Source organism: Mytilus edulis, chromosome 6, assembly GCF_963676685.1.
Source record: "Mytilus edulis chromosome 6, xbMytEdul2.2, whole genome shotgun sequence".
NCBI classification, from domain to species: Eukaryota; Metazoa; Mollusca; class Bivalvia; order Mytilida; family Mytilidae; genus Mytilus; species Mytilus edulis.
The window spans coordinates 38200524-38218813 of record NC_092349.1 but is presented as its reverse complement, the minus strand read 5'-3'; the positions used below and the strand labels follow the sequence as shown (position 1 = coordinate 38218813).

Here is an 18290-nt window from a genome sequence, read left to right as displayed (position 1 = left end):
CTTTAGTTTTCCTGGTTAAGTTTGTTTCTTGGATACTATATGCAATAGGTCAACTTTATTCAAAGCATGTAATGATGGTAAGATGTACATGTCTGTCTGGCAAGGTACAACTGACATCGACTTCATTTTTCTGGTTCATTGATTAATCATGTCTAGTTTTCCTGTTTAAGTTAATCTGTTTCTTAAATATTATGTGCAATAGGTCCATTATATCTAAAGCTTATTTGGTGCATGAAACGATTGCAATGTGTACATGTTTTTCCAGTGTTATGTGGTTTATCTAACATTGATTTCATTTCCTTGCATTTTTTTCAAAATTAATGTGATAGCTGTAGCAGTATATTTATTATATTTTATCAACCAAAAATCAATGGTAAGTTAATAAGGCGAGACATTTTAGCGTGTGCACTGTTCCTATAATTTGTTGTTTTATTATACTGTTACACTGCTGTCCAAGGCTAGAGGGGTGTTTGGTAAACATGTTCAACATGGCACATTCTGATTGTGTCTGTTAGGAGTCCGTAATTCAGTGGTTGTAGTTTGTTGCTGTATATCATAATTTGTTTTTGTTTATCATTTTGCACATTAATTAGACCGTATTCTTGTCTATTTATTTTTATTTTTTATGCCCCATTTATTGGCATTATGTTTTCTGATCTGTTCGTCTGTTAGTCTGTCCGTCCGTGCGTCCCGGCCGCCTCAGGTTAAAGATTTTGGTCGAGATAGTTTTTGATGAAGTTGAAGTCCAATCAAATTGAAACTTAGTAAACATCTCCCCTATGATATGATCTTTCTTATTTTAATGCCAAATTAGAAATTTTATCCCATTTTCACGGTCCACTGAACATAGAAAATGATAGTGCGGACGGGGCATCCATGTACTTGGGACACATTCTTGTTTTATTTTGGGTCCTAGCTTGATCAGCGGTTCGGGCTTTGCTTTGGATTTTCACATTAAAGGCCTAGGGATGGTGAGAAAAAAAATCAAAATGATATAGGTTAAGAGGTTAACAGTTTAGGAAAATTTGTTTTCCAACCCATCCTTGTCGATAATAACATTTAAAAATTAATTTACTTTAAAAGTTTGAAACACACACATTTTATTGCAGAGAAGTATGCACATAATTCTGTGCATACCAATATTTAAATAGATTGATATCTGGATTGAGGAATGTGTAACCTCTAATAGTAAATCATTCAAAATCTTCATGGTTCACCGATGGAACCCAAAAGTTAGTGATGTAGATAAAATATACCATATTTGTTCTTCATTTTTATTAAACCATAAACCAATGTATAATTGACAATATATATATATAAAACAAATATGTCTATAGCATATTAAATTCAAAAAAGTTTCTTTTAACATAACAAAATGCCCTCTCATTGTCTGGCAGAAGGCTACGCTGACAGACCATTTACTGTTATCTACAGATGTAAATATTTACTACTTGTAGAGAATTTTCCTTCACAGCCTTAAACAAAATAGTTTAAAACTGTACAGTACACAAACACATAACATTTACACATTTGCACGTAATAAATATCCTCTTTGCTTTTGTGAATTTTGAAACACATACAAATTGGTATTATATTAATACATTTTATACTTTCACATTATGTTGAACATAAATAAAGGCAACAGTAGTATACCGCTGTTCAAAACTCATAAATCCATGGACAAAAAACAAAATCGGGGTAACAAACTAAAACCGAGGGAAACGCATTAAATATAAAACTTGCTCTCAATATACTCTTTGTTCAAACAATGATTTAAACTATATAGCTGAAAAGATACTGTAATTGACAAGCATTGTTTTCATTCAGTATCTGGCCTTTATAAATTTGCCTAACTGACTAAAACAGTGTCTGGGATAGAATAAAAATGGAAAACAAATTGCGAACAAAAAGATCTTTCACATCTTTGATTTTAGACTCTGACAAATCTTTAAAGGGGATGAAGGATTTTTACATTAATTACTAGAAATATAAAACTGTTCTTATGCACTTTTTGAAAATAAATCTCACTAGCACCTTACTACATAAGTGTACATTTTTATTAGTATGAATCACTTAGCTTTCATCATCAAAGGCTACAAACAGTACCCGTTATATTATGAGTATACATGTATTACAGTATACTGTCTAAGTATGTGTTTGAATTTAAAAATAATCAACAATCCAGAAATTCGGAAGTTTGACATGTCATGTATGAAAAATCTCCAACAAAGTAAAGTAAAAAAAACATGTCAGGGGATTATTTTTTGCTAATATGGGGAATTAATCAAATCCAGAATGTATCCTTCCCGTTTTGTCATTAAAATAAAAAAAAGTGACAAGAAATCATGAAAACAAAACAACAAGGACCTTTTTTATATGTGAAATAAACCATATTGCACTTACACATATTGTAAAATAAATTTAAAGAATAAACATTGATTGCAGATAAGCACATTAAGTCAGATCCCACTGAAACACTTAATTCATTCGTACCTTCACGCATAAATATACATTTCAAATAATTATCACAGAATTGAACTTTTATGAAAATATTGATAAAATTATACAACGCCCCCTGTATATTTGTTTTATAACCATCAGGGTTACGAACAGCGGTATACTACTGGAGCCTTTATTTACCCCACACATGATAATGTCAAAATAGTATTTGCTATCAGCACAATAATAAATATCATCAATTTCATTACGTATTTGGTGGGACAAACCCTTTTTGTTCTTGATTTTAAAAAAACTACCAAAGTTGTCAAAATCTACCAGTTATTTTTTCATTCAAATATAAAAATATAAATGTAAACACTAACTATCTCTGAATATAATAAAGTGTACTATAGCTAATTTATGTATAATATTGATTGATGGCTAGATTTGTTATCAAAGCAGTTTCTAAAAGTTCTCAACTCATAATCGTTTATAAATTTCAAAACAAACAACTGACTGTAGTCATGGCAGCATTACACATAGCATGTGATTTAAAAATTGTTACAAATATTTTACTATAATAATTCTTAGATAAATTACACCTTCCATTGATTTATTATGCTGTTGCTTTTGTTTTTCCTTTTTTCTCAAACCATTCATCACTCTTGTCCTCTGTCATTGCCTGTAAAAATGTAAGATCAACTTTAGCCCTAATTTGTTGAAAAATACTGTAAACGGTCTACTATCATATGATGCATGATTCTCTCTTTCAAAGGTTACAAGCATACATGATGGTTATTTTGCAAACATTTCACATCATTGCCTTTTTTATATATGAAATCTATTCTACCAACTTGGCCAATGTCTTATTATATAATAAGCTTGCAATAATTAAAGATAGACTGGTTTTTTATGTGTCCCATCGCCTTTCCATTTTATGTCTTAAAATCAACAATTTTCCCGTCAGGGTTTAAGCTAAATACTTATCACAAAAAATATTTTAAGTGTATTCCTTCATGATTTTTTTTAACACGTTCCTGGCCTATATCTGCATATAAATGACTTCATTGTTCTAAAAATTTAAACAAGAATCTGTTCTCTAACTTGAAACATCAATTTACTCAAATGTTTTTTTACATGTAAAACTTTTATAAGCTTTACAATCAGCATTTTTCTCATGAATGATAGTACCAATTATTGACTTAATGGACTTACAGTCCATCAACAGTGGTATGCAACTAGTATTTGTAATAACAAAATATTATAGACATACTCAGTTGCTTTAGATAACCATATAAAACAACCTTATCTAAAAGGTCATCAGCTTTAGAATTTACTTGTGATCAATCTCTAAATCCTTCATCTCCAACAAAACAGATCTCATGTCCATCCTGTAAATAAAAGACCAGAACTGAAGACTGGAAATAAATGTTTATGGACTTCATTTGAAATTTTCACGTCAGGGTTTAAGCTAAATACTTATCACAAAAAATATTTTAAGTGTATTCCTTCATGATTTTTTTTAACACGTTCCTGGCCTATATCTGCATAGAAATGACTTCATTGTTCTAAAAATTTAAACAAGAATCTGTTCTCTAACTTGAAACATCAATTTACTCAAATGTTTTTTTACATGTAAAACTTTTATAAGCTTTACAATCAGCATTTTTCTCATGAATGATAGTACCAATTATTGACCTAATGGACTTACAGTCCATCAACAGTGGTATGCAACTAGTACTTGTAATAACAAAATATTATAGACATACTCAGTTGCTTTAGATAACCATATAAAACAACCTTATCTAAAAGGTCATCTGCTTTAGAATTTACTTGTGATCAATCTCTAAATCCTTCATCTCCAACAAAACAGATCTCATGTCCATCCTGTAAATAAAAGACCAGAACTGAAGACTGGGAATAAATGTTTATGGACTTCATTTGAAATTTTGTCGAAAGTTGACTCATGGGCAAATATACCTCATACTCCTTACCTTTGTATCAAATTTTATAAGAACATTCAGTATTTAAGATATAGATTAAAAAATAAAAAAATAAAAAAGATATAGATTAGATCGACATTTAAATTTCATAAGAATAATTTCCATATCTATCTGTATTGGTATCTGTATCCCACGAGTCTGAATCTCTCACCTGGTGAAAACTGTATTGATATTATTTTTCCCCCTATAAGTCATGCTTGCTTATTTGTAAAATAATCTATATTTTTTTTCCCTTTAATATTGCAATCTTGTTAAATTATCTCTCAAGCACACTAACTTCTGAAAGAGATTAATTGACGATAAGTTCATGTTGACTTATTAGTATTCTTATTGTGCTTAACATTTTTTGCTTAAACAATTTCCCTTATATTAAAGTCTCTGCAGAAAATCAGTAAAATCACTTTTTCTAAGGCAAAAAAACAACCATTGTGAGCACGCTCACATACCCGACGCCTCCACATTGTCACTGGGCAAACAAAATCTCACTAGTTTCCTCAGCATCAAATTTTCTTGTGGATATGCACATTAACATATTATGCTCTCATTAACTACAAAGTTTCATGAAATTCTGTTTTGTGGTTTAAGAGGAGTTGTGATGAAAGATTATGAGTGACAGACGGACAGACCAGTCAAAAAACATTATACCCGACGCAATCAACTGTTTGAGTATAATAACTCCTATAAGTAATCAATTGACAATTCATCCTTGTTGACTTACTTGTAAATACTACTGATCTGTTTTCTCTAACTACTTTAGTTTTTGAGATGTAAGCCAATAACTTTAAAATAACTTAAAATGTCAGGGGCAATAACTCCATTGCAGATAGAAGAGCCATGACGAGTGAGAGCAAGTGATGGCAAAATCTCCAGTAGCCTTTGAGGCTAGATGAGATAAAAAGGGAGTACTGAAATATTTATTTTTAATTTCATACAAAAACCTAAAGATTGTGTAACATGCATCACTCAGCAAAGTATATCTGCTGCAAATAATGTAAATTGATTTTTGATAAAGATTTTGAATTTTAATGAAATTGTAGTTCACTTTTGTTTAAAGTCCAAATATTGAACCAATGCATACAAACATCATAAACTTAGTCTTCTGTGCACAATTTTATCATTTTTTTGGCATAAATTTCGTTTAATCGTCAATGTTTTTTTTCAATCGGTCGGTGTTGTTGTGGAAATATGGCAGGTAATTTAAAGTTCGTGTTTTGAAGCCGAAGTTTAACGATTGTCACCTGTTTGTCATCAAACAACAAAAAAACATGTATATTGAGCACGTGTTTAACATGTAAAATCAGATAATAGTTTATTTTAAGGACATCCATGCGTAGTGCGATCACCGGATTTTTTACGAGATGGGTCACACTGAGGTCACTTTGCATACGGAAAATATGTCGGGAAATTGCTTCCTTCCAGGAAGGAATTAAGATAAAGTAAACTTCTTCTAAATATGAGCAAATTAATGAATTTTCTTCAGAAAAAAGTATATGTACATAAGTTTTATAATGAAAACTATCCATTGAGTTATAAAAAAAAACATATGCATTGTTTTTTATTTTTTATTTAAGGTTTCTTATGACTTTAAAGTTTATTTTGAATTGAATTGAACGTAGTAATGCCTACAGGATCAGCTACGATGACAACTTGTACTGTGGCTTTCCCTCTGAGCTTTCCCTGGAGTGCCTAAACTGATGAGATCTGTTACACAATCTTTAGGTTTTTGTATGAAATTAAAAATAAATATTTCAGTACTCCCTTTTTATCTCATCTAGCCTCAAAGGCTACTGGAGCTTTTGCCATCACTTGCTCTCACTCGTCATGGCTCTTCTATCTGCAATGGAGTTATTGCCCCTGACATTTTAAGTTATTTTAAAGTTATTGGCTTACATCTCAAAAACTAAAGTAGTTAGAGAAAACAGATCAGTAGTATTTACAAGCAAGTCAACAAGGATGAATTGTCAATTGATTACTTATAGGAGTTAAACTGATGAGATCTGTTAGAATGGTCTGGTTTTCTTCCTTCATCTTACTCTGAGTATCAGGCAACTAAATAAAAAGAAAATAATTATTATCAAAATATAATATCAGAAAAAAACAATGTTAATCAGGACAGTTATGGGGAAAAAAAGAAATGTATTGCATATTCAAATAACTAAGGTCATTATAAACTTTGTCTGTCTTAAGTTTGACCCTTGTCACTTTTTGTATTATATCTTGGTTTTAATGTAGACATGGTTGAATTGGAGGCTGTCATATAGTATAGACATTAGTCTTATTCATGTTATTTTTTGAAGACCTTTAGATGTATTTTCTACTTTAATTGTGTTATTGCACTGTTGTCACCTATACATTATATATTTCCCTTTCTTTATATGTAAAATTTATGTATGGTTTTATTTTTGAATGTTGTTTGAATGCTGAGTAATACCATAATATTTTCAAGCATATTTCAATGTTGAATTATATTTAGAGGGACTTGATAGGAAGTGTTTCTTTCATTACAGTTCATACAAAAATTTTACCAACTTACAATTAGATTAATGAAAATCAAATAAAACTGTTCAACTGGTCAGAAATTTTTACCAAAAGCTGTAGAAACACCAAGTCAAGTTACCAAGTATAAAATGATAAGATAAAGCAACAGAAAACGAAATGACAGTTTTCAGGCTATTTTTCAATAGTCACCTTTTTATTTTTTCTTCGATTTCTGAAATTGATTCTTTTTAGGTTTAAAGTGTTAGAGAAGACTTGATATGTTTGATTGCCTAAAACTTTCATAAACTGAAAAAAGAAATCAGCTTTCCAAATCACATTTCTTAAAGAACTGCATGCTTCATTTTTTCAGGTCAATTATTAAATTAGATTGTGGCAGTATACACACCTGATTAACATCAAACCCTAACACAGCTGTCTTGTTGTCTTGTGAATAAACCTTCATACCACATAATCTTGTCCAATAATCTGCAATATTATGAATGGCTTATTTGTTTAAACTTCACTTATAGATAAGATGACGCAGTATGCAAATGGTATGCATGATATGGTTTACTAATCAAAGACAGACAACTCTACTTGTCTATATGTCTAGATCACATTTCTGTTCTTAACTGTGTAAATTTAAGGTTCATCATAACCTTTTGGCTAAAATGGCCGTATTTACACCCTAAATTTTACTCTGAGTACAGACTAACCTATACACATGTAACAGTTTTAAGGGATGGCAGGAACTAGATATATAAATTTTAAATGCATTTTATGTTTCAGAAAATTATAAACTTTTCTAGATTTTGCTATCCATTTTTTTTTCGTTCCTGCAGAAGGTGCAAAAATTAGCTAAGTAGTGAAAACGATTGAGAAGCTCCCCTCATATAATCAATGTTGTGAGTAGTATTGATTTAAATGGACAATGGATGGACAATAGACACCTGTAAACAATAGATAATTTAACAGGTTTAAACTGTGTAACTGAGTGGACCGTATCAAACGAAACTCGGGTGTTTGTTTATTTTGCTATCTTCTGCAGACTGGAAAAAAATGAACATCAAAATCCAGGTAAGTTTTTAATTTTCTGAAACGTAGACTTCATATAACTTTTATATATCTTGTTCCTGCCATGCCTTAAAACTTTCCTGGATGTACCAATTTGTCTGTATTCATAGTAATTTTGGAGTTGTAAGCACGGCCATATTTTTCAATTCCTTAAGGTTCATCATAAGGAATTGAAAAATATGGCCGTGTTTACACCTCCAAAATTACTATGAGTACAGACAAACTGGTACATCCAGGAAAGTTTTAAGGCATGGCAGGAACTAGATATATAAAAGTTATATGAAGTCTACGTTTCAGAAAATTAAATAAAGGCAACAGTAGTATACCGCTGTTCAAAACTCATAAATTCATGGACAAAAAACAAAATCGGGGTAACAAACTAAAACCGAGGGAAACGCATTAAATATAAGAGGAGAACAACGACATAACACCGAAACGTAACACACACAGAAACGGACCAAGCATCAGACAAAACACCACGAGAATAACAAATATAACATGAAAACCAAATACATGAATATGGGATAGACAAGTACCGTGCCACGTCTTATCTCAATTTCTCAAAAATAAGAGAAAACACAAACGACTCAACGTTAAAATGCAACACACACAGAAACGAACAATAATATAACAATGGCCATCTTCCTGACTTGGTACAGGACACTTTTAAAGGGGAATAAAACTTATAGTTCCCATTCAATCATATGTTTTACCTGGATTTTGATGTTCATTTTTTTCCAGTCTGCAGAAGATAGCAAAATAAACAAACACCCGAGTTTCGTTTGATACGGTCCACTCAGTTACACAGTTTAAACTTGTTAAATAACCTATTGTTTACAGGTGTCTATTGTCCATCTATTGTCCATTTAAATCAATACTACTCACAACATCGATTATATGAGGGGAACTTCTCAATCGTTTTCACTACTTAGTTAATTTTTGCACCTTCTGCAGGAACGAAAAAAAATGGATAGCAAAATCTAGAAAAGTTTATAATTTTCTGAAACATAAAATGCATTTAAAATTTATATATCTAGTTCCTGCCATCCCTTAAAACTGTTGCAGGTGTATAGGTTAGTCTGTACTCAGAGTAAAATTTGGGGTGTAAATACGGCCATTTTAGCCAAAAGGTTATGATGAACCTTAAGATGAACCTTAACAATATTCAAGTTTAGTATCTTAACAAAACAAATACCTTTTAACAAAAAATCTTACAATTTAAAGGTATTCTTTATTGTTCGACCAGTTGTATTCAATAAAAGTCAGGTAAAACGTTGAATGGGAACTATAAATAACTTTATCAGAAGTAAACATTTATAATTTGTGCATTTAATTAGCAGGAAGTAGAATGCATGGCAGACATATTGAAGATAACAGAATGTTCACTGATCTTCACTGTCTATATGTAAAGGTCAGTTTCCTGTAGTACGTACATAATGCATTTGTCTACAAGAAACTAGATAAGATGTAAAAACAAATGTGGAGCGTAAAACAAATCATAATTGTTCTCAACTCCAAAAACGGCCTATCAAATGACAGCAAGGATGTTTATTTTGAAATATAGATCCTTGTGACAGTATCAATAGTATTTAATAACTTCAGGTTTTTATTGTCATCTTTATTTTATACAATACTCAGAGAGCCAAAACTACTTACCATTATTGTTCAACATGATTTGACAGGATGAACAATGAATATTTAACTGGACACTGACCCAAGCTTATTTTTTGAAAGGAGAACTGATAGGTTCAATATGATTTACCATGACCACTATCACTGGTCATTTAGTCTATTATTAGTCTCCCACCGACAAAGTCGAATGGGAATTTAAATTTGAATTCTGTCTGTCTGTCCATCTGTCAGTCCGGCAAATCAGTTTTCCGCCACATTTTTTTTCTTCATGCATGAATACATTGATTTGATAATGTGATACTTTGGTATATGGTTTGAGATCACAGATGAATGTTGAATTTTGTTCAGTCTGATGGTTCTATGCAGAGTTGTGGTTCTACAATGCATATATGTTCTATAAATTGTCAAGGTCTCATGCAGAGTAAAAGAGAAATTTCACTCAAATACTCAGTTTTCTGCGGCACTTTTTTCATCATGCTTGAATATTTTGACTTGATATTTATTATTATATTGTTTACACCAATCACTGGCGGATCTAGAAATTTTCAAAAATGGGGGCCCACTGACTGCCTAAGAGGGGACCCACTCCAGTCACGCTTCAGTGATTCCCTATATATAAAGCAACTAAAAAATTTCCCAAAAAGGGGGCCCGGGCCCACTAAGCCCTCCCCCCCCCCAAATCCGCATCTGCAAATACAAGTTATAGATCCAGTTGGCATTTTGTTCCAATACTATGAATTTTCTGGAAGGGACTATATATTGCCATGAAATATGCTAATTGTGTTTGCTTGTTAATATAGACTATTACAAGAAGTAAATTAATTTGAAGTGATTATTGCAGAACAAATTGTCCATGCATAGTATACATAGACGAAACTTTTATTGGAAAAAAAATCGATGTAAATAAATTGCTACACCGAGCACAGCTGGATACGACAACAGACGTCCAACCCTGAACAGTTGGGGTAAAAATGGACACAATATCTGCACTCGATACAGGTCTGAATTTGGATTGTAATTAAATTTTATGACACATAATAGGTTTCTGACACAGAATAACTGTAGTCAAAGAACATGATATGGTTAATAATATGTGATTTGAATCTATATTCACTTTTTTAATTTTGTGCAATACACTATGCTGTTGCGAATTGACACAAACCACCACCCCACCACCCCCATTTTCTTTTACCTCCCCCCTATTTTTTGCCAAAAAAAGATATATGAAGATATTTTCTTTTTAATTTTTGAAATTTTCAGAACAAATTGTTCCCACCCCCCTTTTCAAAAAACTTTTCCGTCAAGAAATGGTCATTATCTCAATTCAAATTTCCAATGAAGTTTGCAACCATAATAACCCATTTAAATACATTATAAAAGTCTTAAAATAGAAAATGACATACACAATCATGGCTAAAATTAAATTTCCTCATCAGCATTTTTAAAATAGTAACTTCTAAAAATAATTGACAGCTAATCACCTCAAGACAATACAACTTTTCTTTATACATAATTTAACATTTCTTTATACATAATTTAAAAGCAGTGTAAGGGAGGTAATTGTCAATGTTGTGTTTGAATTACCTCCCTTACACTGCTTTTAAATTATGTTTTGTATTTGAGTAATTGTCTATAAACCAGGAAACCCTTGTTTTTCCCCCCTTTTTTGTCCCTAATTCCTAAATGGTTTTGAATTCTTACCATCCCTTTGTGGTATGGAAATTGTGGTGTAATTTCAGAGTTATCCATACACCATTCCACAAGTTATTGTCTGGAAACATGACACATGCTTATTTGGACCCTTTTTGGCCCCTAATTCCTACACTGTTAGGACCATAATCCCCAAAATCAATCCAAGCTTCCTATTGTGATCATAAACTTTGTGTTTAAATTTCATAGATTTCTATTTACTTATACTAATGTTATTGTCCTGAAACCAAATGTCTTCAGACGACGCTGACTACGACGACTTGATACCAATTTAAGACTGCAAAATTTTTGCGGTGGTATAAAAATCATTTGTTCAATTGTTAAAGGTTTTGAAATCTTGGTTTTATACTAGAACACACCCGCGATATCACGAGTATGTGACTGATTTTAAGTATCTAATTATGTGTAAGCCTTATTTAGCCTGGATTTTTAGTACTCGTATAGTCATCTGATAAAGTCTTGCTGATTATGAGATGCACATGCAGTTTTCTTTGCTTTGAAAATCTTCCTGTTTGAACACGTCGACCTAGAACTTATCAATTTTTGGTTAAATTAATTATTTGGAAAACAAGAGGGCCTTAATGGAGTAATTTTTAAAATCAACAGCTTGGTACTATATAAGTTATAAATAAAGTTAAATTCTTTGATTCGCCGTGTTTGAATCATACCGGCTTACAAATTGGAGTCATTCTACGCCTAATTTTAAGTCTAGATTTTTAGTATTCATTTTGTCATTTTATAAAGTCATGCTGATTAAAATACTACATTAGGAAACAATGCGACTATGAATTTAGTAGTATCAATCCTGTGAGTATGACCGTCTACATAGCAAATCCTAAATACCCCGTTTGGTGTTGGGCCTGACAGATACGGAACGTACAGATAAGGTAATAGGTACCATGTGACATATAACATGTATAATGTCATTTTGTAAAGTCATGCTGATTAAAATTCTACATTAGAAAACAATGCGACAATGATTGAATTAAGTAGTACCAATCCTGTGAGTAATACCGTCTATATAGCAAATCCCAAATACCCCGTTTGGTGGTGTGCCTGACAGATACGGAACGTATACAGATAAGGTAATAGGTAACATGTGACATATAATGACATGACTAAAAGGAAATCGCATCGGATAGTTCTGGAACTTATTAATTTGTCTAATTGCTTAATGTTTGAAACAGTTATCGATGTAAAAGGGTAAAATTTTCAGTATACCCTATCAAGTCTATATACCCTTATATAAGTTTGACTTGTCGCTTTCTTCGGTTATACGTTTATCAGGTGAACAAAAAAACGGTCTTTAGATTTTATAGTAGTATAGATTTTTTAAATGTTCTCTTCCCAAACCTAGTCATTGTGACTCATGTATGTGAAATGACAGAGCAATCCCATCGAAAAAGGATTAATCTGGCATATTTCTACCAGTTTAATTAAAATTATAATATGACGTGCTTCTTCCGAATATAAATGAACCCATGCTCTAAATCCAATATTTTGTTTGTACATGCGTATATTGACTACAAATATTTCATTAACTTAAAACACTTCCCAACTTTTAAATGATGTATATGTTGTTACTAATTCATTTATTATGACTGTAATGTGTTGCGTTCCGAAATTGACATATTTGACTTAGATACGACAACCGTTCATGCTGGCTGTTCAAAAACTCCTCCTTCTGAAAAATCACATTGCCAGCTGTTTGCTTCTTCACAAACAAAAAAGGGAGGTTCATCGAAGAGCCTACACAATCGCTTAACCCTTATACACATCGGACATAGAAATTAACCTTAATTGTCCTAATAAGAATGGAAATAATTGATGCAAGCTATACTTTATTGTAGTTTTAACATGGGTAAGCATTAGATTTGTGTTATTTAAGCCCTCAATATCGCTCGGGCAACACAAATTACGAATATAATGCCTACCCATGTTAAAACTACAATAAAGTATAGCTTGCATCAATTATTTCATAAATAAGATATAAATGACAAGTCATTTCATTACAACTCTTTTTTCAGGTGAGTGAATTTTAGAGACTAAATATAACAGATGATGGCATTTTCTAAATCCATACCTAAGGGTCAGTTTCCAATAAACTGTCAGCTCTGTGAAAGTAACCCTAAGATCCAATGGAAATGCAAAGACTGCAATCTCCTGATGTGTCAGAAATGTAGAGATAAAATACATCCAAAGTTCAAACATGCTGGTAAACATAGGATTTTTGACATAAAAGAGATTGGTCCGTCTGCTGAAGAAGGGGAGATAAACATGGACTTCTCCAACATTCCATGCCAAAAACACAAAGGTCAAGATTGTTGTTTATTCTGTAAAGCTTGTAACTATTTGGTGTGTGCCACTTGTATTTCAACAAAACATAATGGACATAAAATGAGAGAAATAAAGGAGTTCTATGAAATGAAAAAAAACAATGTTAGAAAGCAACAAACAGAAGTGAAAATCAATGAAAGAAGGTTAAAAGAGGATGACTTTACACTGGAAAAAATATACAAATCTACTTCAGAAAATTATGATACGGCAAAAAAAGAGATACTTGCACAAAAGACAGCTCTAACTATAGCTGTTGCTAAGTATGCAGACAAACTTCTTTCTGATCTTGATCAAGATCGTCAAAGTATAAAAAAAACATATGATGAAGGGAAAAAGAACATTCAAAAGTTTAAATTGAATCTCAACAAGCAATCTACTGAACTAGATTATATTTCAAGTACTACAGAGGCAGCAACATTCTTCAAAGAAATTGAAAACTTAACTTTAGATAAAACAGATTTCACATCAATCAAATTACCAGATTACATAGTTACCCAATTTACCTTAGGGGAAATCATGCAGTCTCATTTTGGGTCATTACAGAAAATAAAGAAAATTTCAAAGTGTGAAATAATACTTGAAACATCAAAGGAATTCCAAACTGAGTTAAGAGATATCAATTGTGTTGCAGTAGAAACCAATAATTCATTATGGTTGAGTGACTTTACTTCTTCCTTGCTGCAGAAAGTCAATCATGAAGGAAATAATCTGGATGTATTACACAAATTTAATATACAGGCTTTTGGATTTGCTGTTGATAATTCCAATGACCTCCTTCTTAGCACTGTGCAATCTAGAATAAAACAAATTAAAAATGGAACTGATCAGGTAATTGACTCCATATATAATGTTGCCCCTTTTTGGGCATCTACTATCCATATAACTAAAGATAAAGTGATAGCAGGGGTGAAGACTAAAGATAGAGCAGCAGTCATTGTTATGGATCTAAAGGGTAAGCAGCAAGCTATCTATGAACATGACAGTAATACCAAATCTCTTTTCAAATGGCCATGGCATATAACTAGTACTCATAATGGCAACATGTTTGTTGTTGATGTTGATGTTGCAGCCAAAAAATGCAAAATTACAGTTCTAGAAACTGCAGGGAAAGTTATAAATACTTATGAAGGAAGGGAAGAAATTAATACAAAGAATCAATTCAAGTGTTTTAATGTAGCAACAACCCCAAGAGATAATGTAATAGTTCCAGACCAAGAAAACAATCTTCTGTATTTCCTTGATAGTGATGGAAACTACATTACACACTACAATACTGAAGATATAGACATACTATCTCCAGTGTCTCTGGCTTTCTCTACAGATGGACAACTCTATATTGGATGCAACCATGAAGATGACAAAGCTAAACTTTATAAAGTTAACTTCTATGAGTTCTAACAAAGAAATAATGTATAGCATATACTTTATTTCTTCTTCCAATGCAGTTACAATAATATTAAGATTAGAAAATTCCGAAACATTCCAGAAAGATGCTTTTATTTAAATAAGCCTTAAGTTTTCTCGTTTGAATTGTTTTGCATTTGTTTTTGTTTTTTTGTCATTTGGTCGCTTATGGAGAGTTGTCTCATTGGCAATCATACCACATTTTTTTTTTATATTTAACTAAGCAGGCAAAAAATTACTTACAACATTTCTATTTAAACATCCCTGGCTTTCATATTTTTACGGTTGAGAGTTCCTTATGAATGTCAATCCAGAGAAGTGCTTAGGAGGCACAAGTTTATAAAGAGTCATTTTCATTTACTATATAAATTTTCTCTTCTTTTGTATCCGTGTACAAAGTTTAATAACCACTTTTCAATTAGTTTCCCAAAAATTGTATAGAAACACAAATAGAATAAAATATCGCTGCTTCGAAACACCAAAGACATATGTTTGTGACCCAGATTTTTTTCACTGTAAAGAAATGTAGGATTAATTTCCTACAATTATCAAATTCAAGGGAATATTTTTTGTGGAGCTTTTTTGTATGCCACATGATGTTACTCACTATGACAAAAATGTATGACTTGGTGGTATAACAGCTTAATCCAGACTTTACCAAATTAATCAATTGCACTGAAAATTCAAGATAAATCTTTTATAATTAAAAATCTGAAAAAAATTAATATAACTTATACAATGTTATACTGGGTGTTTAAAACTCTTCATCAATTTACGTAAAATTCAACTGTTTTCAAATAATTCAGCTTTATGGTGTAAATCGTGAATTTTATCCGAAAAAATAGTGGAAATAATATTTATATTATTATATTTTATAAATCATATTTATATTTTATTTAAAATGATTATCAGTGATTATCTTGCCATAGAATATAATTTAAGCTAAATATTGGTATTAATTTTTTGTTTAATAGACATTTGGATAAATGAATGGCTGATATCTGTCTGAATAGCAGCAAATAGTCTGAATTATCCAACTGTCTGTTGCATATTTTTGGTAATCATTACATTTATTAACATTCTTAAATTTACTGTTCTGTATATCATATTGTGATTGCTGATATTTCTTACCTGTATTTTGCATTGACATATCAGTTATAATGTGAACTATATATAATAAGATCACAATGACTGATTGAAATATAGATGATATGCTTTGCTTACAAGGATCACAAAGCACTTGGTTTTATTTTCTGTTCTGGTAATTTTCAAATCAGCCATGGCCAATCAAATTGCTTTCTACAAAAAAATGATGGCGTGTATCAATACGACAAAATCCTTGATTCTGAGAGGTCATTAAAACAGAAAGTAGAATAAAGCTTTGTTAGATACTTAATGTAAAGCATGGAAACATAATCTGTATATCACTCAGTTTGGGATGTTTAAAAAAAGTACTGCATGTGGATTCCTTTTTTTTAATACATAATATAAGGAGTTTGGAGTTAATATTTTGTTCATAAATATTGTTTAGCCTCTTTTTCGAAGTGTAATTAAAAAATATATTTGTTTTAACCAATGTACAATGTGAGCTTCTTATACCCTATATCACTTTTACAAACATTGTTTTTTGTACAAAGTAAGTTTTTTTTTTCTTCAAAATATAGTTTAACAGATATTTTTTCAATGAGTATAGTATAGGGTAAAGTGTTATAATAAAATCGAGAATGGAAATGTGAAATATGTCAAATAGACAACAACCCGACTAAACTTGCTGCCTCCTCCAGGTGCGGGATTTTTTCGCTGTATTTAAGATTTTCGTTGTATTGAAGACCCATTTGCTGACTTCGTCTGTTTTCTGTTAGGTTGTTTTCTCTTTGACACATTCACCATTTCCATTCTCAATTTCATGACTTAATATGACTGTCTTATTGTAGCAAAGACTCTTTTTTCCCCTAAACATATGATTAAGAATTGAAGGAGAACTTTTTGAATGCTTTGCTCATTCAGTCAACAACTATATTACGAATTCCCACTAATAGAATAGAGAATGTAAACAGGGAAAACTTTTATGTATTGTAATATTAAAATTCTTTTTGATCCAGATAGCCAGGAGATATATTGGGCTAATGGCTTTTTTTTAATGTTAAATGTAGTCTTATTGCTTAATATTCAAGGTTATCCTATCTTTCTAGAATTCATTATTAAATTAAATCCCTTTTACAAAGGTATGTGGAATATATTAAACATTACATAAATAAAGTCTTAGATGCATGATTGTTTTTAGTAGTTGTTTGTTAAAAAAATATTAGACACAAAAATTGAAAAAAAGTTTTCTAATGTAAGTGTTTTGACAATCTGTTAAAATATTTAAACTTAATTGTTTGCTTGGTATGATAAAACAGTTATGGCCCATAGAGTCAGTAAATATCCAAAATATTCATCCTGAGTGAGGGTTATTCTCCTCGTGGATTTACTCTCATAAGGGCGCCACAATTGTGTAATGTCAACAAGAAGAAAAATTCAACATCATTTCACAATGCTAAAGACATGAGATTTACACTTCAATCAAACACGAGTTCAAACCAAAGACCGTACAACAGTTTTTATAGTTTTTATTTCACATGCCTTAGAAATTTGTTTTCATACAGTAGTAATAATGTTCCAATTTATACTTCCCTCAATATTCAATGGAATGGATGACATTTTTTAATAATAAAATTGAGAATGGAAATGGGGAATATGTCAAAAAGAAAACAATCGGCAATCCTCGGGTGACTCCACTACTCTCCTTCTATCCTGAGATGAGGTACGGAAACGGCCGAGTTGTGACGATTGAAAGAGACAACAAACCGACCATAGAAAAGACAACAGCAGAAGGACACCAACAGGTCTTCAATGTAGCGAGAAATTCCCGCACCCGGAGGCGTCCTTCAGGTGCCCCCTAAACATATATATATACTAGTTCAGTGATAATGAACGCCATATATACTAAACTCCAAATTATACACAAGAAACTATTATCATACCATCATAACATATATGAGAAGAACATAACCCGTGTCATGCCAACACCTGGTTTTTGAATAAATGTGTTTAGTTCCGATGCAAAGACCCTATAAGTGAATCAATATTAACGCCAAAATATGCAATCTTTAATGACCTGACAACAGTATCGTAACTACATGTATAACCCTGCTTAATAAGTCTATTTAA

General features: G+C 31.4%; 2 protein-coding genes across 2 annotated transcripts in view; one reads left to right on the top strand and one right to left on the bottom strand.

Moving 5' to 3' along the window:
- Window positions 1-2227: 2227 nt before the first annotated feature.
- The window catches only part of LOC139529070 (glyoxalase domain-containing protein 4-like), a 57411-nt gene continuing 41348 nt past the window's right edge, over window positions 2228-18290 (bottom strand). Inside the window, exon 10 of the mRNA XM_071325315.1 lies at window positions 2228-3121. Coding sequence (XP_071181416.1) covers window positions 3056-3121 — 66 coding nt within the window. The 3' untranslated portion in view covers window positions 2228-3055. The remainder of the gene's footprint in view (window positions 3122-18290) is intronic.
- On the top strand, window positions 9330-15683 carry LOC139527617 (uncharacterized). Its single transcript, XM_071323149.1, has 2 exons — window positions 9330-9405; window positions 13364-15683. The coding sequence occupies exon 2, from the start codon at window positions 13395-13397 to the stop codon at window positions 15069-15071; it is 1677 nt and encodes a 558-aa protein (XP_071179250.1). The 5' UTR covers window positions 9330-9405; window positions 13364-13394; the 3' UTR covers window positions 15072-15683.

Coding starts and splice junctions, on each gene's coding strand:
- LOC139527617 (XM_071323149.1), top strand. CDS start 13,395: ATGATGGCATTTTCTAAATCCATACCTAAGGGTCAGTTTCCAATAAAC.